The sequence below is a fragment of the Dermacentor andersoni genome, chromosome 9 (genome assembly GCF_023375885.2).
Source record: "Dermacentor andersoni chromosome 9, qqDerAnde1_hic_scaffold, whole genome shotgun sequence".
In the NCBI taxonomy this organism is placed as follows: domain Eukaryota; kingdom Metazoa; phylum Arthropoda; class Arachnida; order Ixodida; family Ixodidae; genus Dermacentor; species Dermacentor andersoni.
This window is the reverse complement of record NC_092822.1, coordinates 569,245-593,825: the sequence shown is the minus strand read 5'-3', so window position 1 is coordinate 593,825 and position 24,581 is coordinate 569,245. Positions and strand designations below refer to the sequence as shown.

General features: G+C 49.6%; 1 protein-coding gene across 13 annotated transcripts in view; it reads left to right on the top strand.

Moving 5' to 3' along the window:
- The window catches only part of LOC126526907 (transmembrane protein adipocyte-associated 1 homolog), a 245,480-nt gene that overhangs the window by 90,553 nt on the left and 130,346 nt on the right, over positions 1–24,581 (top strand). For all 13 annotated transcript variants that reach the window (XM_055068410.1, XM_055068401.2, XM_055068402.2 and 10 more), the window contains one exon: positions 21,924–22,013. In XM_055068410.1, the coding sequence (XP_054924385.1) occupies positions 21,924–22,013 (90 nt within the window). The remainder of the gene's footprint in view (positions 1–21,923; positions 22,014–24,581) is intronic.

The window sequence follows — 24,581 nt, the reverse complement described above, 5'->3', positions numbered from 1 at the left end:
GTTCCTGCCTCATTATAGAGAAGTCGGCAGCAGTATTGACTAACGCTGTCACCAGGTGCCAGTCCACGAAAACATCGCTGTCAGCGCTCACAATTTCTTCGGTGTCGGTGTTTATCTGCTTCATGTCGTTCTGCGGCGAGAGTGTTGGGGGCTTTTTATTGTGTTGTGGCGGACCTGCAACCTTACCCCCAGAGGTCGCCGCCTTCAGTTTCCCCGGCGTGGGCTGGGCGACCTTTATCCTCGCAGGTCAGCAAAAGTACGTCCATTAGGGGAAGGCATCTGACGTGGAAGGGTTGGAGAGCGCGACCGACGGCTAAAATTGGACCGATCATTGGGCACGGATTCGTCACTTGGGTGCACTGTTGTAGGTCCCTGAAAAGCAGCGTCATCACGGCGCAGCACGGAGTCGTCATTTGCACGTGGACCATAGGACCACGGACGAAAAGGTCGAAATGATGGGTCGCGATGCCAGCAATGACACAAAATGTGGCTGGCGCCTCCGCAGTGAAAACAGAGTAGGCGCCTATCAACGGCGCGCCATACGTCGGTTCTTCGAAATTGTGGCTGCCCGTAGCGTCATTTTGCGGTGTTGACCAAGGCGCAGTGAACGGCGGCTAGTGGTATGACTGTAGCGGCATAACGGGTGCGTGCCTCAAAGCCTCCTCTTGCGGCGGCGACCAAGGAGCGACTGTCGGAGGCTGGTAGTACAGCGGTGTGGTTGTAACGGGTGGTGGACATCGGACAGCAATGGCGTAAGTCATGGAATGCTGGTGATCTTGAAAGTCGGCTGCCGGGAACGCCTGCCTCGTGGCTGCGCACTGCTCCGGCGATTGATGCTATGGGTCTATCCACTGTCGGTGTCAGAATCTCTTGAATTTCCTCTCTGACGAGTTCTCTGATCAATTCACGCAAGGGGTTCTGATACTCGCCAGTAACTGCAGCGGCATTGATTGTGATGCTGGTGGACAGTCGATCGTACTGCATGCATCATTGATAAAGGGCCCGCTCAATAGCCATAGCCTCTTTGATAAAGTCAGTGACGATGACTGGTGGATTCCGCAAAAGACCTGCGAGCAATTGCACCTTGCATGAGGTAGCGCAACTTCCTCTCTTCAGTCATGTTCGGGTCGGCTCTACGAAAGAGGCGGGCCATGTCCTCAGCGAACATCGTGACCAACTCATTAGGTTGTTGTACCCATAGCTCCATCATCTGCTTGGCGCAGTCGCGTTGGTTGGCACTTGCAAAAGTATCCATGATTTTCTGACGAAAGTCCTTCCATGTTGTTAGGCTAGCTTCGCAGTTCTCGTACCAAGTATGGCCACAGTTGTCAAGGGTGAAATAGACGTGGGAGAGCTTTTGCTGCTCACTTCATTGGTTAATCTGTGGGACGCGTTCATGCTTGTTAAGCCAATCTTTACTGTCTTCGAAGACTGCACCGCGATAGCGATCGGGAACCAGAGAATGCAGAACGGTTACTTGTTGTGGACTGGAAAACTGGCTGCTTTGGAGTGCTTGCAGTGGGCTGGTTTCGGCCATTGCAAGATGGGTAGAGCTCCTGGAGAGAGGTGCTTGAAGAGGGGAAAACTCTGGGGCAAGGCCTAGCAGTCGACGACTAAAGCAATGCACAAGTGTCGCAACTGGTGGTAACGCGTCCAGGCTAGATGAACGACTCCCAGAAGGACTCCGGAGCATCAGGCGCGGTCAGTACCCTGCACCTCCACCACTGTCGCAGTACAACGCTGATAGAAGACCAGGAAACGTTCATTGATAACAGCAGGACAACCTGTTCAAAAACAAACAGGACAGAGACACGTCTTCTTCGTCCTAGCCAAATCTCACTGACTCTCTAGATGAACTCCGTTAATGTCCATATCGTTGTTGTTGTCTGCATAGAATACACGCCTCAATATGGTGGTTGTAATGGAGCACAGACTACACCTCGGCGTATGAAGACGTGTGTGCAGTTGCTGAGGTGTAGGTTTACAAACTAGTTGTGACGAGTGGGGCAAACAGCTAGCAGAACAACAGTGTCCATCATTGCTCGGAGTCCGCTTGCGTAGTTGGTGATTTCAAAGGGTACAGGTGATGACTGCGGACCAAAAAACTCCGGGCACGCAGTGTTGTGCCAAAATCAAGTTCTGCCATAGAGCACTGCATGTCGCTCTTTAGTGCAGTATGGAGACCGAGGAGGACAAAAGGAAGTCCTTTTGTCCATGGCATGGTATTGTCGGAACACATTAAGGCAGTCTTTAACTGTCGATGAAAACGTTCGACCATTCTGTTAGATGCCAGATGGTAGGCAGTTGTCTTAATGTGTGTGCTACCAAGTGTTTTCGAGATGTTACAGAAAACTGTGGACTCAAACTGATGACCACGGTCAGGGGTTATAGTAGAGGGTATGCCGTATTGGCTGATCCAGACTTCGACAACATCCTGTGCAGCTGTTTCTGTGGTAATGCTTGTAAGTGGAACAGTTTCGGGCCGACGAGTAAAACGGTCGACGCATGTTAATATTGATACATGCATATTGCATGTTCCTTGTGGAGGAACCAAGCGGGCGCCCCGACGAAGATGACGAACGCTCTCTGGCTCTCAAGCTGTTGGCTGACCTGGCCAGCGCTGCAGTTATCCTTTGTAAATATACTTTGTATATAGTCTGCAGTTTGTGGGGTTCTCACCCATGCTCTTGGGACAAAGGAACGGCAACACAGTAGGGCAAACAATCGCAAGGGCATTTATTGCACCTTTCATAGATCAATGTCTGCTAGCCGAGTTGCTATCCACAAAACATGCCGATGTGCGCGCGAGAAATTGCGGAAGTCCATCTCACCGCGACCAAATAATGAGTGATTATGTTCGCCCCCATCCTGGACACCAACGCCTGGTCGTTCGCACTTACGGTCACGCGAATGGTGGCGCGTTCGAACGATTGTGTTTGTCCATTCCGGGGTAGGCTTCGTGAGACGACCTAGCAGAAGCATGGATCGGTGCCCGCGCCGCTTGCCGATTCCAAGCCAAAGAGGAGGAGCCTTATCCTTTCTGCGTCCAAGTAACCCCGCTGTTAGGTGGCGTTAGCAGAGCCACACTCGCGTCATCTCTCGCAATGCGCTTCAACCACACCGACTGCCGCAGGCACCAGGCCACGCGGCGAAGCCGGATAACAGGAGACAGGAGCTATGCGGGAAAACAACATATCAGGGGATGCGTGAGAGTCGTGCATCCCCACATCCCCCAACCCTTAATCACTACATATTCCGGCGAAACATGTCACATGGTCTAACATCAACGCATGCTTCGCGAACAAGGTGGTACATGCAACAGTGGCCGTGCCGAGGAGATGTCCACATGCTGTCCATAACATGCGAGTCGAAATTGTCCTGGGGGTAGATCGCTAGTGTCCACTGGTCACAGCAGCAGCTCTGCTGACTCGACGGCACGGATTCTTGGCCAGGACTACGAAAACGGCGACGCAGTAGTCGGTACGCCGAGGGTTGCAAGCTGGATACAGGTGGCCGCCGAAGTGGCCTCAGGGTGGCTCGATCGTAGTCCGAGGCAGCAGCGCAGATGATGTGCCGGTGACAGCAAACCAGGGGTGACTCCACTCACGCTGCAGACACTCAACACACTCAGCAAACACTAAAGTAGTGCAAGGGAGAGGAATTCTGCATGTGCATAGCCCACGTGGTACGATGTTCAACTCGGCTAGCAAAAGATCGGGCGGCTACTCAGATGCTAAGTTCAGGTGAACGAAGCTCGCTTCCTTGAGTCGAACAAGTAATTTCAATTCGTGCGAGGCCAATTGGGATGAGGGAAGCAAAGTGCAACACCTCAACATCACGGTCCACGAGGTTGTGTCTCTCCACGTGCGACAGGCAGCTTCGTAAAGCTTTAGGCCTAAAGCGTCGCTACCCTGACAACAACCGGCATCCAAACAACACCCAAAATGGGCGCAAAACAGGCAGCTACGGTGAGACGTGTTGATTGCGCCCACCGTCCCAGACGGTGTTGGAGCGCCCGGTGCCAGGCTGCAATACCAGTCAGTCCGTAGTGGCACCTGTGGCCCGTGGCCACCCAGCTCCCAGAGCCGCGACTTCATTAGAGTCAAAGAGATAGAAGAAGCTATTTACATAAGAAATTCGGACCATCCATGAGGCTTCCGTACTCACTCGCTTCAGGCTTGTCAACGCTCCGCGGGCGCTAAGCCTTGCTCTCCCAGGATGTAGACCACGTGGCTCTTGTACCGACGAATGTCATTAAAAAAATTATTTGCGAGAAGGCTTAGCATGTTGAAAATTTAAAGCACACTACAGCCACAGTTGCCTCGCTCAAGAAAGCACGCGCCGACGCTAACGATCAAAATCCATGCTAGCCCTACGCTTCGGTTCAAGCAAAGGTCTCGAACAAAGCAAAACTGTTAAAACTATCGTCCGATGCCCCAAGAGACCCCACGTTGGGCAGCTAGATGTGGGCCAAAGAGAGAGAGCCTTTTGCTTTCCGCACCCAAGTAACCCCGCTCTTAGGTGGCGTTAGCAGAGCCACACTCGCGCCATCTCTTGCAATGCTCTTCAACCACACCGACTGTTGCGGGCACCAGGCCACGCGTCGAAGCCAGATTACAGGAGATGGGAGCTATGCAGGAAAACAACATATCAGGGGATGTGTGAGAGTCGCGCATCCCCACAAGTTCTTAATCCTTCGTTTACGTAACATTTTGATGGAGGGTGCCGTTCGCTGTCCTTGCCACGGAGCTCCACAGCGGCCGCACCATCCTGCTTCCTGCCTTGGCTCCCGGTGACGACACCTCTTCTGCTTCTACTCCTGTGACCCTGACAACAACGCACATTACAGTTACCAATCTCTGCCATCCTGGCATATCCTCTGGCCAAGATAATTTCTACGTGGACTGGCTCAGCCTGTATGAGCGTGTTAGCCGAAATGACCGCTAGGATCCTACCATTCTGCTAGCGAATGTCCTATTCTGCTTGGGCAGAACTCCTTGTGTCTGGTTCCGGACACACAAGGACGAGAGCTCTAGCTGGGATGCTTTCAAGAAAAAGCTCAGTGACCTCTTTGGAAATCCCACTGCTCGGCAGCTGCATGCTAGAAAAGAGCTTGCTACCCAAGTTCAGTCTTCTACTGAACCGTATGTCTCCTACATACAAGACATGCGCGCTGTTTCGGGAAAGTTGACGAGAACATTGCCAAGGTTGACAATGTCGGCCACACACTCAAAGGGATCATGGACGACACGTTCAACTTGTTGGTCTTCAACAATGCATCCACCATTGATGTCATTATCAAGGCATGCTGCCGCTTTGGGTTCGCCAAAAGCCGCCGTGTCATTCCACAGTTCTGCCAGCTCCCTAACATGGCTGCGATGACGTCTTGCGTCGACCTTACCGCTTCACCACCCTTAAATGAGCATGTCACACGTATTGTTCGCCGAGAGCTTGAGGCTACAACTCCTGCGCCATTCCATCCATGCCCATTTGACCCCACCATTGACCAACCAGCCCAAGTGATCTCCCTCATTTGGGCAGTTATGCAGCAAGAATTTGCAAACCTAGGTTTTCCTGCTGCCTGCTCCGTCTCCCAAACAGAAGCCCAACCGGTGCCGACATCTACGCCTCATAGCGATCTATATTCCCCTCCCAGATACCGCAACCCTACCAAGTGGAGAACTACAGACGACAAGCCCATTTGCTTCCGTTTCCTCCGCATTGGCCACATCTCTCGCCACTGCCTCACCTCCTGGATGTCGCCGTATTCGAGCTCCTTTTCCCAGTCTCCTCACCCATATGCCGGCCCGCGCCATTACTCGCCCTCACCATGTGCCTCCTACCTCTGATGTATCTGTCAATGACAGTCGTCCTGCTCGTTCACCATCACCTCAGTGCCGTCAGTCCCCATCGCCCCAGCCAAGCCACTATTCGGCGCCGACTAATTATGGACCCTCCCGGACGGAAAACTAGACCATGCAGCTCCTGGGAGTAGTGCTGCATTATTTTTGTCCTGTCAAAATCCTCCATTGACGCTCCCAACAAACCAGAACTTACTTGATGTTCACATCGACGGTGTCCCTTTTATGGCGTTGATATATACTGGAGCCCAGGCGTCCACAATGAGTTGTAACCTCTGTCGTTGACTGAGGAAGGTTCTCATTCCTGCTACTACATGTGCCGTATGCGTGGCCGATGGCAGCGCTGTTGACGTCACCGGAATGTGTACTTCCCGTATAAGTATTGCCGACTGCCACGTTCCTGTTGTTTTTACTGTGCTTACCAATTGTCCCCATGACCTAATCCTCGGGCTCGACTTTCTTACGGCGCATTCAGCTTTGATCAACTGTTCTGCCGGTACCCTTTGCCTCGAACTTCCTCTACTTGCGCATATTCATGCCGAACTGCCAAACAACTCAATTACGGTCGCCTTCGTCCGCCTGCTGCCTAAAGCCTTGACTTTTGTGGATTTGCTATCATCTTGTCCTGTGCCCTGTGGTGATTATGTCGCCACACCTCTTCCTGATATCCTTTTGTTGCACAATATCACTGTGCCCCACTCCATCGTCACCGTCGCCAATAACTGGACATGCTTCCCCTTCGTCAATATTGGCCTGACAAAGAGTTCTGCCCCAAGACATATCGGTTGCAACACTGCATGCTATAGGAGATGACCACATCACGACGTTTTAAGTAGACATCAGCATGTGTACAGGACGCCATTTGCACTGACGCCACATTTCGTCCCATGATTGCTGTGGACCTATTGCCTAAACTATCAGTAGCTCTGTGTCACCTTTTGGTTTCCTACAACGACGTCCTTGGCCTCAACAATTGCCAATTGGGCCAGACTTCAATTGTTAAGCATCACATAAATACTGGTGATGCCAGTCCTATTCATCGCCGGCCATATCTAGTTTCTGCTTCAGAGCATAAGGTTATTCAAGATGAAGTGAACAAGATGCTTGCCAAAGGCATTGTTGAACCTTCGTCGAGCCTTTGGGCGGCGCCCGTGGTGCTTGTTAAAAAGAAAGATGGCACATGGCGTTTCTGCATAAATTATCGTCATCTAAACCACATAACCAAGAAAGACGTCTACCCCTTGCCTCGTATTGACGTCACCCTCGATTGTCTCCACGGTGCCAACTACTTTTCATGAATAGACCTTTGGTCTGGTTACTGGTAAATTTCTGTGGATGAAAAGGATCAAGAGAAGACCGCGTTTTGTGACCCCTGATGGTCTATACCAATTCAAAGTTATGCCATTCGGTCTAGGCAACGCCCCACTAACGTTCGGACGTATGATGGACTCTTTGCTTCAAGGGTTCAATTAGTCAACATGCCTCTGCTACCTAGATGACGTTCTCGTATTTTCACCTACATTTGAGACACCTTGAGCGCTTATCAGCTGTTCAAGTCTTCAGAGAGGCTGGGCTCCCAACTAAATTCATCAGAGTGTCACTTCGGTCGTCGGCAGATTACAGTGCTTGGCCACCTCGTTGACGCTTTATGTATTCAACCAAACCTGGAGAAAAGTTGTGCTGTCACGTCGTTTCCTGTACCTCAGTCTGTCAAAGACGTCCGAAGTTTTGTAGGACTCTGCTCCTACTTCCTACCCTTCGTTAAAAACTTTGCAGCAATCGCCTAAACACTTACTGATCTTTTGAAGGACGTGCCGTTTACGTGGGGACCCGACCAAACTGCCACATTTGCCTACCTCACCAACATTCTCCCCGTGCCACGTAAACTGGCCCACTTCAACCTGTCCTCTCCTACAGAGGTGCGTACCGATGCCAGTGGTCACAGTATCCGAGCTGTCTTAGCCCAGCGCCAACAGGGTCAAGATCGTGTTATCACCTACGCTAGCCGCCTCCTCACAGCTGCGGAGTGCAACGATTCGATTGCAGGTCGCGAATAGCTGGCTCTCGTCTGGGCGGTTTCCAAATTCCGCATGCACTTCTCTGTAACCACAGACCACCACGTGCTCTGCTGGCTTTCCTCACTCAAGGATCTTACCGGCCGGCTTTTTCGCTGGGCTCTGTGGCTGCAAGAACATTCCTATGCAGCAACTTGCACGTCTGGCCGATTACATGAAGACGCAGACTGTTTATCACTCTATCCAGTGGACGAACCACCCGCCGACCCTGACCCCAATGCCGACGCTTGCGTTTTCTGTTTCTCAGCTGCTACATGTTGCTGACGAGCAACGCCTTGATGCCACCTTGCGCACCATCATTGGTGGCTTGGAATCTTCGCCTTCTGATTCATCTTTTCACCTGTTTGTTCTCATAGATGGTCTATTATACCGCCACAATGTATGCCCCGACAGTCCTGCCCTACTCCTCATCATTCCTAAGCACCTCCGGTCAGATGCTCTCCAAGAAGTTCACGACTTACCAACAGCCAGCGCCGAAAAACACCATCGAAGCACCCTACCGTGTGCCTTCAACCGCTTGACATTTCTTTGGAGCCGTTCTTTTGCGTTGGCGTGGGCTTACTTGGCCTTTTCCCTCTATCGACATCTGGCAACAAGTGGGACGCTGTTGCAACATATTACGCCATCACCACAGTACAGTGAACTAGAAGCAATTCACTGCAACGAGCGGAGGGGGCCACGCCTTGCGGCGCGTCACCAGAAGTGGCACCCGAAGCGGTGGTGCTGCCGTTGACCACTCTTTCAGGCGACTGGTGTGGGCACACACAACCATTGCATTTCAGTGGTGTGTTTTGGTTGTGGCTTTTTGTTCTGTGCGGTTGTGTTTCGCAAGCGTTCTCATGTAAATGTGGCCACTTGCATCATTGAGTGCAAAGCAGTGTCTCAACCACTGCTACGCTCCAGGTTGTAGCACAGGATACGCCCGAACTAACAGTGCGAAAAAGCCATCTCTTTTCAAAGCGCCTGCAGACCCAGAACGGAGGTGCACGTGGGAGAGAAAACTACATAGAGTCGACAAGCCACTAACCACAGACTGTGCGGTATGTGAACTGCATTTTGAGCAGCGCTTCATTGTTAGGGACTATATGCACCGTATAAATGGTGAGGGAGTTCGCATCCCATGCGGTACACCTACGCTTACTCCAGACTCAGTCCCCGAAATTTTGCCAAATCTACCAGCTTATCTGAGCAAGCAGCCTAATCCCAAGAGGAACGAGAGAAAAAGGAAGGGTGATGACGAAGTCCCACCATGAAAAAAGGCACGAGGGCAGCTTGCAGAAGCGACAGAGGTTGACGAACCTACGGCTGCAATGGTTGACAACAAAGTCTGTGCGGCCGTGACTCACTGCAGGGATGAACGTCAAAGTGCCTGGGAAGCGCTGGATGCTACATGAACTTCACGACGCAGGCGGAGTATGTTTTACTTCATGTTCCCTCGACTCGCTCTCAGGTGAAGGGACTGTGGAAAAGGCTGTATTCTTCACTGCAAACAGTGCTGGTGCTATGCACTCGAAGATGTTCGTGCTGGGTAAGCAGGTGGGTGGCGGGTCGGTGACAACTATTCAAGATGCTATAAGCACTCTACAGGAAGCGCATGATATGCATATCTGCAAAGGCGCAGCATCAGGGAATGAAAGCTGCCTAACTACCAGCTTAACAATGATTGCAAGGCTAAATTAAGTGCAAGGCAAGAGCAGTTTATAGCACTAACTGCCAAGGCAAGACAACAAAAGAAGGAACTGCTGGGGCAGCCGTAGTACAGACGATGTACAGGTGCCAGCAAACCAGGGGTGACTCCACTCATGCTGCGTACACTCAATGCACTCGGCAAACACAAAAGCAGTTCCCTAGAATAGAATACATTTCTAGTACCTCAGGCCCTTTTCAATGTGTAACGAAGAAAGGGAGAGAATGACATACTGATCATCATCAAGACCGGAGGGCACGAGACCGGCGCTCGAACACCACCATCTTGTTCTCCCTGCTCACTGTTCCGAGCTACCGCCCGTTTGTTGGACTCGCCCAATAAACTTCCTTACATTTGGTGGAGGTGCTGGGTAAAGGGTACACGTCTTTTCGAGTGACCTTGTTTAGGCACCGGTAATCCACGCAGAAGCGAATCGATCCATCCTTTTTTTTAACGAGAACCACAGGGGATGCCCACGGACTTTGTGAAGGGCGAATAACGTCGCGTTTAAGCATATCGTCAACCTGGTCGGTAATAACTTGACGTTCCGCGGTGGAGACGCGGTAAGGGCGTTGGCACACTGGCGAGTTGGAGCCGGTGTCGATGTTGTGAACAATGGTAGAAGTTCGGCCAAGGGCACGTTGGGCAACATCGAAAGAGTCGCGGAACTGGTAGAGCAGCTGGAGAAGAGCAGAGCATTCAAATGGTGACAGTCCGTCTGCGATCGACGAATCGAATAAGTCGGCAGCTGGTACATCAGAAGGAGTAAGAGCACTGATGACGTCGAGGTCGCGTCGAGCTGAATTTTGCTGCACGGAAAAAATTTGGCTGATATCAATGGGTTGCACGCATCCAAGGGATTCACCTTTAAGCAGTCTGATGGGATATGGAAGAGGATTTGTGAGGCAGAGAGCGCTTGTTCCATTCGAAATAGAGAGGGTCGAATAAGGCAAAAGAAGTGGCTTCCGACTTAGAAGAAGGCGTGATGGTTCAAAGAATGCAGCTTCATCACATATGCTGTTGCAGAACACGGGGAGCAAAACAGCTGCTGTCGGCGGAATTTCTGTGTGTCTTCTGTGACGACTATTTTGTGTGCGGCTTGATGAGCGGGGTTGTAGGACTGATCACACAAAGGGAAGAGCTCAAGTTCAGATCTGGCACAATCAATAACGGCGTGATTATACGATAGGAAGTCCCAGCCAAGTATGATGTCGTGCGAGCAGGATGAAAGGACGATAAACTCAACAATGTAGTGCTCTTTAGCTATAATAAGTCGAGCAGTGCAGGCAGCTATAGGCCGAACAGGATCTCCATTCGCTGTACGTAAGGACATCAGCTCAAGAGGCGTGGTCACCTTCCGAAGCTTGCGGCAAAGTGTGGCGTCTATAACAGAAACGGCAGCACCGGTATCGACAAGAGCATATGCACGGGTGCCTTCTACGAAAACTTCGACAATATTCGACGCCAAAGTTCGAGGACTTGAGCATTTCGACAGCGCAGTTCTTGCCTCACGAACTGCGGGGGCTAGTTTCCCTCATTTTCAGGGGTTGGTCGACGACGCATGGGCGACAAGGAGCGGCGACGAGACGTGGGTTGCGGATAGTCACGTGAAAACGTGCTTGTTTGGGGACCCGGACTTTCATAATGAGAGTGGGGACGATCCATGTAGTTCGGTGAACGGGCGTCTGAGTATCCTAGCACGTGACGGCGGCAGAACCGGGCGATATGACCAGGGCCACTGCATGCAAAACAGATCGGCCGGTTGTCGCGCGTTCGCCAGGGATTTGCAGGGATGGGAGCAGCCCATGTCACGGATGGCTGAATCGGGGCTGCAGCATACGACACACCATGGATCGGTGAGGGCTGTTGAAGCTGCTGCTGCTTTACTACCTCAGCGTAACTAAGAGGCGCGGCGACAGGTTGCTGCTGAATGGGCACCGGCATGGCCTCGGAAATCTGTTCTTGGATGACGTGTCGAAGCACGGGAGCCAACGGGATTGGCCAACGGGATTGGTCGCTGCAGTTGCTGCTGTTGTGGGAGCTCCTGACGCTGAGCAAACGGCAGGAGCAACAACTGACGGGCCACCTCCTCATGCACAAATTCTTTCATTTGTGCAATAAGGTATGGCTGGTCAGGCATGATGTCCAGTGCAGCGAGCGGTTGATTGTACGTCTGAGATGAACATCAGGTGAGAGCCCGCTGCCTTCTCAACTCGTCATAGCTGTGGTAAAGAGTTACAACTTCACAAACAGTGCCAGGAGACTTCGTAAGAAGCATCTGAAAGACATCGTCGTCGACGCCCTTCATAATATGCTGTATTTTGGCACTTTCGCTCATTGAGGCATCGGCGCGCCTGCAGAGATCAATTACGTCCTCAATATAGGCGGTAAAAGTTTCATTCGGTTTCTGTGCCCGTGTGCGCAGCCGTTGCTCGGCGCATAACTTCCGCACGGCAGGGCGACCGAAAACGGCAGATATTGCCTCCTTGAAAGCAGACCAGTTCTCAAATTCCGATTCGTGGTTCGTATACCACAGCTTCGCCATGCCAGCCAAGTAAAAGTTCGCGGTACTCAACTTAGCAGCGTCATCCCACTTGTTGGGTCCACTAACTTTTTCATAGGACGACAGCCAGTCCTCGACGTCCTGGTCTTCCGTACCCGAAAATACTGGGGGGTCTCGCTGGCGAACCGGGCCGGGACAAACGGTGGCCGGGAGAGGTGGCAGCTGTTGGGCTGCGTCAGCTTGCATGGTCGACTGCAACGTGTGGGATCGGAGTTCCAGGGTGCCGGCAATGTGCGTACCCAGCACGATCCACCAAATGTAAGGAAGTTTATTGGGCAAGTCCAACGAACGGGCAGTAGCTCGGAACAGTGAGCAGGGAGAACAAGATGGTGGTGTTCGAGCGCCGGTCTCGTGCCCTCCGCTCTTGATGATGATCGGTATGTCATTCTCTTCCTTTCTTCATTGCAATTGATGAAACTTCCTTACAAATGTTTCACTCTCGATTTCTCAGCCTTCATTGTCCTCATTGTCAATGCTGTCTGCCGAGCGAGAACCATGTCGCTCTGCACCCGTATGAAGATTCTTCCGCCGGAAGTGATTGCCCTCTTTGGAGGGCATTCACCCTCTGATAGCCACGGGCGAAGCTGTTTGAAGATTTTAAATCTGAATGGTACTGCCAGGCCCATCTACAGGGATTGCTTATGCCTCCGTCTCTCCAGCAGCACCCGGCAGTGGCGGGATACGTTGCGCGTCATCGACAGGTCTACCGAGGCTCTGTGGAGAGTCACTTTGACGAAGCTGTGCACCGACACTACCCTGAAAAGAAGAGCAGCAGAAACACGGACATCTAGAAGCAGTGTCCATACCAGCGGAGTCGAGGCTCTGCCTCACTCGATCCTGGAGGTTCTACGTCATCGACCGAAATTCGCCGTTGAGCCGAGGACTTCTACACCGGAAGTACTGGCAATGGTGCAATGAGTCACGCGTGCAGGGCCAGAGTCTGAAAGTGCCAGGTGCGTGTCTGACGGAGTTGATGTGGTCGCGTGCTGCAAAATGCACACGAAGAACCTACCTGTGCGACAAGTCTTGATGTATTTGAAAGAACATTCCCTCTCGTTCCTTACTTCTGACAAGGAGGAGGTGCTTCGCTGTGATGCCAAAAGACGGCTGCCAATATGAGGCGTTAGAGGACATAAGTTTTGTTTTTATCAGTCATGAAAAGTCTGTTCTGCGAAAAGCAAAGTCAGCTGCAAAGAAGCTATGCAGAAACCTCAAGCTTGACCACATTGTGCGTAGCATCGAAACAAGCAAAAAATCATCCCTTGACATGTTTCTCACTGTAAAAACGCATAAACCTGAGTGGCCCCTGCAGGTTATAGTATCTGAGAAGGACACATGGCAGAAAACAATTGCCCTGTTTTTGCAGGAAGAACTAAAACTACTAACTGTTGATGATTCATTCCAGGTGAAATCCTCAGACGATGTAATAAGGCTTTTAAAAGACAATTCTAGCACTGACTTTGCACCATGCTCTGTATACGTTAAAGATTTATATTATTCGATCCCCCAAGATGACATTTCGGAGTGCGTGGAAAAATGTATAAATGCACACGGTGCTGTCGCTTTTCAAAATGCCTGCGGGGTTTCGACTGGTGGGTTCCTGGAACTCCTTTCTGTATATTTGAAGTCAACTCATGTTATGTGGGGGGGGAATGTGTACCTCCAGAAACCAGGCGTCTGTATAGGGTCATGTATTGCGCCAGCACTTAGTGATTTGTATATTGCCCAGAAAGGTAGCTTACTTCTGAACGCCCTAACCACAACGAGCGTCCAGAAAGTCTTTCGTTATGTTGACGATTACCTATTTCTGTGTGATAGCTTTGGTGTGAATTCAGATGACGCAGTTTCGGAGGCAGTAACAGGCTTTAGTCATGCGCTTCAGCTGCTTGCTGTTACCCACAAGGTCTGCTGGAATGCAAAAGCACTCCCACTCCCACTCCCACTCCCACTGTCGTGGGAGTGGGAGTGGGAGTGCTTTTGCATTCCTGCAAAAGGCCCAGCAGAGCTTCCCCCTCGAGGCTCGAGTCTGAGATCAAGGAATCTCAAAGACCCTTGCGTGGGGACCTTGTGGGTCTCCCACTCCACGACAGTGGAGTGGGAGATTAGGTATGAGAATGATAAGGGATTAAGGTTGCGATGAAAGGAAACGAGCTTGCATTTAGTAGGATTAAGCTTCATTAACCAAAGATCACACCACTGTTGTACAAGGTTAAGGTCATGTTGGAGTGCAGTTTGATCAGAAATCTTTGTAATTGTGCGATAGATGACACAGTCGTCGGCAAATAAACAAAATCTTGGCAGCTCCTTCTCACGAAGGAGCTGCCAAGAGGCCGCGGTGAATCCACTGAAAAATTGGAAAAGCAGGCTTTCAGGCAGGCCTGAGTGCACCACAGACAATGGTGAAATGACGGTGAGGGCCTAGCCGCAGGTGCTCACCGCCGCTGGTAGGTGCTGCGACATGCGCAGGGAAACTTCATTGCACGGTGCCCATACATGGACCCGGAGCACCCAATGGTGGCAACTCTGGCTCGAAAAGACCTTGCCATAACCAGCGCCTCGGCACTGGGACTAGACATTCAGCACCAAATTTTACCAACCTGGCCAGTAAAAAATGGACGACCCAAGTGCCTCTTAGCTAACAAAGGGACAAGATCTGCAGGGACGTGACTCAACTGATACCACTTGCTCTGTGAACAGGGCTACACGTGGATCCCATTCCATGCAACATGCACCCGACATACCATGCAAGACGAAGACGAGCCAGGGTGACAGCCCTGCTACAAAGGCAGGGTCACCCGGACGTGTATTTCGCGGACGCAAGTCTATACTCCCGCACAACAACATGGAGCCCCGCTTTCGTGGCGGTAGCGACAGATAGGGCACACATGGTCGTGGCTATGTCCTTGCACACCTCGTCCAGCGCAACAATGGAGGCTGATGCCACTGCCCTAGCCGTAAGAGCCACTGAAGCAAACGGCCGATCGGTTCGCGTACCAACGGACTCTCAGGACGCAGGCCAACTATACCTGCGGATACTTCGCTGGCCACCATCGTGCGCATCCTGGGACCATGACTAACACAAGACCATCAGATCACCTGGTGCCCAGCACATGCCGGAATGAACGGAAACAAAAGCGTGGACCACCTGGCTCGAGATACGACAGGTCGAGCCACGGATCACTCCGCCAAAACGGACCCCCCCCCCCCACACACACACACACCCGGCAAGCCGAGAAAAATACTGGAGATGCACAGACTCGGCCGACGAACAAAGGCTCCTCCCCATCCGAAGCTCAACAGGGTGCAGGCATGGAACTGGCGATGAACTACAGATGAACACCTTACCTAACTTGCACTGGCTACACAATATGTACCCCAACAGACACGAAGACAACTGTCCCTGGTGTGAAGATACACTGACACTTGTGGGGATGCGCGACTCTCACGCGTCCCCTGATATGTTTTCCCGCATAGCTCCCGTCTCCTGCGATCTAGCATCGTCGTATGGCTTGATAACCGTGGCAGTCGGTGTGGTTCAAGTGCAGTACGAGTTTGCGCTGCTAACGCCACCTAACGGCGGGGTTACTTGGGCATGGAAAGAAGACGCTTCCTTTTTGGTTCGAGGTTGGCAAGTGGCGCGGATGTTTCACGCGTGCGCCGATCCATGCTTCTGCGAGACCGTCTCGCGAGACCTCGTTCGAATGCGCCACCGTTCACGTGACCGCGTACGCGCGAATGACCAGGCATTGGTGTCCAGCATGGGGCGAACATATTCACTCGCTATCCGGTCGCGGTGAGTCGGACTTCCTAAATTTGTCGCGCACCCATCATGTTTTGTGGATAGCAACTCGGCTAGCAGGCATTAGTCTATGAAAGGTGCAATAAATGCACTTGTGATCGTTCGCACTACTGTGTTGTCGTTCCTTTGTCCCAAGAGCACGGGTAAGGATCCCACATCTGGCTGCCCAACGTGGACCTCTCGGGGCATCGGACGATGGTTTTAACAGTTTTGCTTCGTTTGAGACGTTTGTTTGAACTAAAGCGTAGGGCTAGCGTGGATTTTGATCGCTAGCGTTGGCGGCGTGCTTTCTTAAGCGAGGCGATGGTTGCTGTAGTGTGTTTGAACTTTTCAACGTGCTAAGCCTCTTCCATACCGGCAACCTGGCAAGATAAAAAAATCTGGAGACTTCTTGTTCGCGCCAACGGGGGCGGGGGGTCATTAAAACTTTCAAGGTGTGTTCATTGAGTCCTTTTGCAGGGACCTTGACATAGCAAACTTTGCTTACTTCCAAAATTTGTCGGAGTAGCTTTGCTCAAAACATGGTCCAGACCGACGGTCTTTCACTAGCAGTTGTTGGAGGGTTCTGCTGCACATTAATGAGCGAAATTCGGTCCTAGTTTTTCGCGCCATGCTAAAAATCTCACACTCTGCGTTGCTATGCAGTATCACGAGTAAATCCGGCATCACCTCAGTGACTCGGTGAAACCTGTTTTCCATCACTGTTTTTCATTTTTTCCAACCACTGCAAGTCCCACCTTTGTTCATTCAGAATGTCCTCCGGAAGACTGTACGCCTGTGGTGTGGTAAACTAAGCTTCGAGAGAAGCTAAAGCGTCTTCAGCAGATTCATTGGAATCTCGGGTCAGCAGCTGAGGGAAACTCTGAATAAAGAAACGAAAACTCAAGAGCTATGCCTGTGAAATAAATTTCAGGTTGGCCACCTCCGCATTCTTCAGAGTTGCGTCCACATCCGTAACACTTTGCCTAGTCGCATTTCGGAAACGTTTTTCCGTAGAAGAGGCCCAATGTGGTCGCTGACACTAAGGGGTAGGTTGTGTTGGATGAGGAATCCCGTAAATAGGCACTGCACAAGTATGACACTGTCATCCCAGTTGTTAAGGAGAAAGTTCACTATGTTGCCTGGCTGATCAGCGGTGCGAACATAGCTTTGATGCTTCACTGTGGAAACATACAGTTTCAAGTCGCCTTTGTCACCGTGAGACATGCTGACGCTGCATCCACACGTTGTACAAGATGCAAAATGTTCTCCTTTTTAGGATGTCAAAAAGCACAGAAATTCAGAAGTATAAGATTGCAAAAACTGCTGCAAATACTTTTTCTAGGGCTTTGATATCGCTATGGCATCAAGCACGCGAGGATTCTAACTTTACATGGTGCACCACACACACACAGCCTAGCCAACACTAATCAAACACACAAGCAGCAGCAACAAGATGCACCATAGAAGAAGGCATGCATGAAATGCAAGCGCTACATTGGCTCTGGCTTTGGTTGGCTTACTATGCAGCGTAGTAGACTACTTAGTCGATGATACCAATGGTGCTGGTGCGGCCGTTGTTGGTGATGCTGACGATTACGGTTGCTGTAGATTCCGCAGTGCCGGTTTAACAAAAATCATTATAGCGCGAACAGAGACCACTTTTCGAGAGATATAAGGCAGTGATCGTAAACTCGGAAAGTTCAGTCAGAAATTGGGAGTCTCCCAGGCAAATCGGGCGGGTTGGCAGGTACGCTCTTCGCAAGTGTAACGACATTCGTCGGTAGGAGAGCAACATGGTCTGCATCCTGGGCGAGCGAGGCCTAGCACCCGCGGAGCATTGGCACGCCTGAAGTGAGTGACTATGGAAGCCTCGTGGGTGGTCCAAATTTTTTATGTAAATAGCCTCTTCTATCTCTTTCACTCTGATGAAGTCATGGCTCTGCGAGCCGGGTGGCCGCGGGCGATGGGTGCCGCTACAGGTTGACTGGTATTGTGGCCTGGCACCGGGCCCTCTGACACCATCTGGGACGGTGGCCGCCATCAACTCAGACGCTGTGTGCACCAAGCGGGGTAGGACCACCTCACAGAGCTGACGTCTCCTCGCCGCTGCCTGTTTTGCACCTATTTTTGGGTACTATTTTTTCGGATGCCGGTTGTTGTCAAGGTAGCAACGCTTTAGGCCTAAGGCTTTATGAAGCTCCGTCGCATATGGAGAGACACAACCTGGTGGACCGTGGCATTGAGGTGTTGCACTTTGCCTCCCTCATTCTAGTTAGCCTCGCACGAATTTAAATAACTCGTTCGACTCAAGGAAGCGAGCTACATTCACGTGAACTTAGGATCTGAGTAGCCACCCAATCTTTTGCTAGCCGAATCGACCGTCATACCATGTGGCCGATGCGCACGCAGAATTCTTCTCACTTACACTACTTTTGTTCCTGGTGTTAACAGCGCAAAACGTAGACAGGCCACGAGATGAGAAGACAACACCACAAGGGCCGACTTTCAACAACGTTTATTTGAAAGAAACGTGGCTTCTTATACCATTGCCCACACGTGTCGCAGTCACGTGATTGCACATCATGTGAAACACGCACTTTCTCTTTTTTTTTTTTTGCACTCATGATAGTGGTTGTAGGTGCAAAAGCTCAAGTTCTTTTTTTGTTAGTAAAAAGCATGGCATGCTAACGCATTGGTTACGAAGTCTGGCAATCTCAGCTGCCTCAATTATCTCAAACCAGCTTGTCATTGTGTTTTTTCAGCACTTCACAGCGTCTGAAATCTGCGGCGCAAGCTTTAGAGGGGCAATCCCTGACATGGATACCTAGATTCCTATTAGACTGCTCGACGCTAAGCTTATGTTTCTTTAACCCCGAAATGCAGAGATCTAACTTGGATCGTGCTTGAACTTGACTTGGCGAAGATGGCCCGAAGCAAGAAGCAGACTTCAAAATACCCTAGTCGGCTTTCGCATTTCATAGACGCTCAAGCTGACTTGCTTCGTCAAGTCAAGACTGTGCTTAAATGCAAAAGCAGGTGGGAGATGCAAAAGCATGGGAGATTAGTGGGAGATCCACTGTCGTGGATCTCCCACTAATCTCCCACTCCACCTTTCATGGAACGCACACATCAGCAATATCATATTGTCACGTGGTAGTGACGGTGAAGAAAGCAGCAATACGGTGGAATACAAACTAGCTTTTATTGGGCGAACCTGTGCCCACAACAACAGGCTACACTTATAGCACAACGATAGCGGCGAACACGGTCGGCGATCGTCGGAAATCTGATCAGCGAGTCAAGCGCGTCGGCTTTTAAAGAACAGTTGTCGAATGTTCCAGACTAATCGTTCGGACCCGCGTGCCTTCCACAAAGTTCTACACCATTCGCGTCAGGTGATGAAATCAGATAACATAAGGTTCGGCGACAACAGACAGCGGATAGAAGCATCGATAACTTTCCAGAAACTTCGGATACATGCAGGCGCATCCCAGGCTGTGCGATTACATTTGTTAGGCGGCGAAACGTGGTTGCCCGATAAAGATAAGTGCACGTGTCAATATCATCCGCGAACAGATCCCTCGGTTTTTTAAAGTGTCATTTGCGTCACGCACCATCAGACATCAAACTTCTCGCGTACAAATCACTCATCAGATCGAAACTAGAATATGCAGCGCCCGGCTGGAGCCCGCACCAGGCATACTTAAGAAACGAACTAGAATCTGTACAAAATCGTGCCACTAGCTTCATCCATTCTTCGTATTCATACGACATAAGCATATCATCCCTAAAACGTAAAACCGATCTTGCTAATCTTTCTGTGCGTCGCTGCATCGCCAGTCTTTGTTTGTTTCACAAATTATTTCACAGTCCACTCAATCAGGCACTGTATATCATCCCACCGGCGCGCATATTCCCTCGTACGTCCCATCCTTACTCAATCGCACGCGCACGTACTCGCACCACTACTTTTGCAGCCTCATTTTTTCTTCGCACAGCAGTGGACTGGAATGGCCTTCCCCGTGACATTGCAGCCATCACATGTTCATCAACTTTTGCGGACAACCTAACTGCATTTGTTTCTCATGAAGATCACTCTCTGTAACCTTGATTTGTAAACCCACCCCTTATGTAATACCCCCTAACCGGGGTCTTTAAGGTAATAAAGTGATGATGTGATGAGTGTGAACAAAAAGAACAAGCACAGATACTGCTGTGTCGATTGTCACAACTGTGAAGGGGATGTTGGCATCAAATTGTACTGCTTCCCTTCAAAGCCGAAGGAAGCAACCTGGCAGCTGAAGTGTATCGTTGCGGTTCGTGTCGGTTTTGCAAATTTTTGTTAAACAAACTAAGACATAAATGCAAAAACAAGAAAAATAAATAAAATATAACCAACAGTGGCATTCCTAAAAACACACGATAGAGCGTCAATTGCCTAAAAACGCGTAAACTGATTCACGCTGTTGTAAATCTGTTTACGTAGTTGTTTAGCTCGTCTTGCTCCAAAAAAAATGCGCAGTGGTTGTTACATGTCAAATTTAGCTTCATAAGCGCTCCATGCTGGAGCTTTGTAGGCACTGTGCTTCTTCCTGCGCCAAGTTCAAGACGTGAATGCTGGAACCGAGCTCATTCGTACCGATGTTTTCTTGCGCTTAGAACAACAGAACTAAGGCTGGAGTACACTGTAGCACACATTGAGTATTCGAAAATTAGCATGTCTCGTGCACGCTAGCGCATATATTTGTTCAGTCTTCACATTCTTTAGTCTCAGCTGATTGCTTTCTATGATGCTTCAGCGGTAATGCGCTCTCACATTCGAGCCCGAATGAGAATACGAGAATATGGTTCACCTCAGCACAGCCATGTTAGCTGGTGATGCATATGTGAAGTATTGTGGCGAAGCTTAGCAAGCGTGGGAAGGGGCAATTGTCACAGGACAGTCGTACTCTCTATTTGATTTTTTATTTATTTACAGAATACTGCAGGCCAACTTGTGACCCAGGCAGGAATGAATACGTTCATACAGTAATGTAATTAAATACGTTCAAAGAAAAGAAGTGCATATGAAATATGAAATACATGGAATCATATGAGGTACATTGAAGGATGATATAAATACATAAAAAAACACATTCTACAAACATACAATGCAAGGGATTGAATTGAAAGGAGAGAAATATTTACAGTACCAGTTTACACAGGTTGTTTTTTTTTTCATGCTAACACGCATGAAAGTACTCATGTGGTCACACGTTTATTTGAAATGCAGTTTTTCAATGGCATGTAATATGTTATTGGACAGGAATAATCATACATGCATGCACCGATATGCCTAATAAGTGTACCGGCAGACCTTCAGAGCTTTTTCGGACGTGCCTGTGGCGATGTTGAGTTTTTAAGGGCAGTAAAAGACATGGATTCATTTTTTTTGGACTGCCCGATTTTTCGGATGTTTTTGCGGCCCCTAGGAAGTCCGAAAAATCAGACGACTGTACAACTGACCAGGAGGGCGCTTCAAATGTTCTGTGGGGCAAATATGTGGAGGAGCGAGGGCGAGAACAGAAAGGACCGTCGCATTGAGGAATGATCGGGGAAGGAACTGTGGCACTTCTTTGAAGGAGCTTGAGCTCAAGAAGCAAAGTGTTGGCTTACGCCGAGATACAGGTGACCCTCGTCCAAACCAAAATAAACTCTTTAAAGCAGTGAAATGCAACATTGAGGCATTGTGCACAGGCTGAGAGTATGCCAGGACATCTGAAGTTGACTTTACAGTTGCTGAGAAAATCTCACTTGTGACAAAGTTCGGGCCTAATACCAAAAAGCTTGCTATCAGTTGTAGAAATAGCTCATAGCTCATTTTGGAAAATATTAGCTTCTGTATGCATCTTTTTTTATTCGCATTTGAAAATGTTCGACTCGATTTGCAATGGGCTTCTCGTGTGCTGCACTGCAGGTGTCTCTGAATGCTGTGATGAGTGTCATCCGGTGCGTCGTGTCCATGACAGTCAACGCAGCTGCCCCTGCTGGTGGCATAGCCGACAAGGTGAGCGACAACCAAACATTGAGTGAAGCTCCTTTTTCTAACATCACACCCTTGCCTGCAGTCATGCAAGGTACTGTGAAGGAAGCGCTGATATTCAGAAGCAAACTATCTATGCTGCGTGCTGGTCTTTAGCACACAGTGTGCTGCAGTTTGGTATCTCTTGCTGCTTTTATTTTTGTTCCAATAATTGCCCAGGATGTCTACCAACCGGAAAAACTGGGAATTCTCAGGAATATTTAGTAGTCTGGAAATACTCAGGGAAAACTCTGGGAATTTGTGCTTCTATCAGGGAAAATTAGCTGTAATTCTTTTTAAAGGGAACGAAAGTCGCTGTAGTGCTGACTCGAGTAAGAGAGAGGAATCGCAACGAATTGTCTTTGATGCTGTGTCATACGCTGGAGGAGTTGCCATTCAACAGCTGACTTTCCGCATGCCTGAGAATTTGGACTTCGCAGCACCACCACGTACCCCATAAAATGTCTCTGAAAACGTATCTGAAATTTTGGATGCAAGAACCCTTCGTCGTCCGATTTGCCGAACGTTTTGCCGTGACCAAAGGTCTGAAACGTCATTAATCAAAGCCACCACCACTGCCGTTTTGATTGCCTCGCCGCCTCGAACCGATGCATCATCATCATCAGCCTGGTTATGCCCACTGCAGGGCAAAGGCCTCTCCCATACTTCTCCAACTACCTCGGTCATGTACTAATTGTGGCCATGTTGTCCCTGCAAACTTCTTAATCTCATCCGCCCACCTAACTTTCTGCCGCCCTCTGCTACGCTTTCCTTCCCTTGGAATCCATTCCGTAACTCTTAATGACCATCGGTTATCTTCCCTCCTCATTACGTGTCCTGCCCATGCCCATTTATTTTTCTTGATTTCAACTAAGATATCATTAACTCGCGTTTGTTCCCTCACCCAATCTGCTCTTTTCTTATCCCTTAACGTTACACCAATCATTCTTCTTTCCAAACGAACCGATGCTCTCGCACGCAAATCCAATGGCAGCCGTAGCCACCACTGCTGCAACGCTAGGCCTAGCTCCTTTGATTTTCGCTACTAAGCTTTTTGCCGTTCGGTGCCGTGTTTTCCATTGAAAGAACTGCTGCTGTCAGCAGGGGCACCGACTCTGCCTTTGTGGTCCTCACGATTGGCTTAGAAGCTTGGAAAGCACATTGCGTTGCATAATCCCGGTTCCTGAAAGTCAGCTTTGTCTCTGTACAGAAATGTTACTTGGTGAAGCATACGCAAAAGTATTGCAGTGAAGTATATACTTAAGTGTGGGAAGGGGCTATTGCCATGAGACACAGTATGTATTCCTTAATTATACACGCGTGCACCTGATATCTCCTGTCACAGTATGAGCACTGATATGCCTAATACGTGTACTGACAGGCCTTCAGAGCGTTTCCAAATGTGCCTGTGGCAGTTTGAGCCCTTAAGCGCAGTAAATGACATGCATTTATTTTTTCCAACTGACCCATTTTTCGGACATTTTTGCGGCCCCTAGGGAGTTAGAAAAATCGGATGTGGACTGTGCAACTGACCAAGAAGATGCTTCAAATTGTCCTTGGGGCGAACAAGTGAGGAAAGGAGGACAAGAACAGAAAGGACCTATGGATGGAGGAATGAAATGGAAAGGATACGCGCTGCCGCCGTTTTGATGGAGCTTGAGCTCGAAAACAGTGTTGACTGATGCCGAGATGCAGGTGTCCCTTATCCACACCAAAATAAACTCTTTAAAGCAGTGAAACACAACCGGAAATTTTTTACTGTTTACTTCTTGCTGTTTTTTAAGTTTACTGACAACATTGAAGTGTCATGCGCGGGCTGAGAGCATGTCAGGACAGTTGAGGTTGACTTGCGAGCTGTTGAGAGAGGATCTCAATTGTGACAAAGATCAGGCCTCATACCTCTGAGCTTGCTATCAATTGATAGAAATAGCTCACATTCAAAAATATTTGCTTCTCCATGCATCTCCTTTTTATTCGTATTTGAGAATGTCCGGCTTGATTTGCAATTTTTTTCGAAGACATTTTGTTTGCTGTGCATTTTACTAACCCCTCTCTTCTATTCTCTTTTTCAATAACATAAACGCTACTTCCTAGTATTCAAATTGGATTAAGTCTTTTTTTTTAATTTTTTCATGTGCTTACTAGACAGTGACAGCATCGGGCGATATGGTTTTAGCCTGTCTTGACATAAAACATAGTTCTGCATCACTCAGGGAATGTTGCAAAGACACTCGGGGAAAACCTGGCAAACTCAGGGAATTTGGAAATGTCAACTTGGTAGACACCCTGTTGGCAAAACAAGGTCAGCTCTCTTCTTGAAAGTATATTCTGAAAGGATGATACATCTAGACAAGAGAGCTTTGCTTTGCTTATTAGGCGGCGAGAATCATGACTGCCATACCTCCTGTACAGAGCACAGCAATTTGAGACAGGAGGCGCCGTCCCACTCCACATTTATGTGCGATATTTTATTCAAGCTTTTTCGTTACACATTATAATTGGAGTGCGTGTGTTGAATCTGCAACTATCAGGGATGTCCTAAGTGTGTTCCGC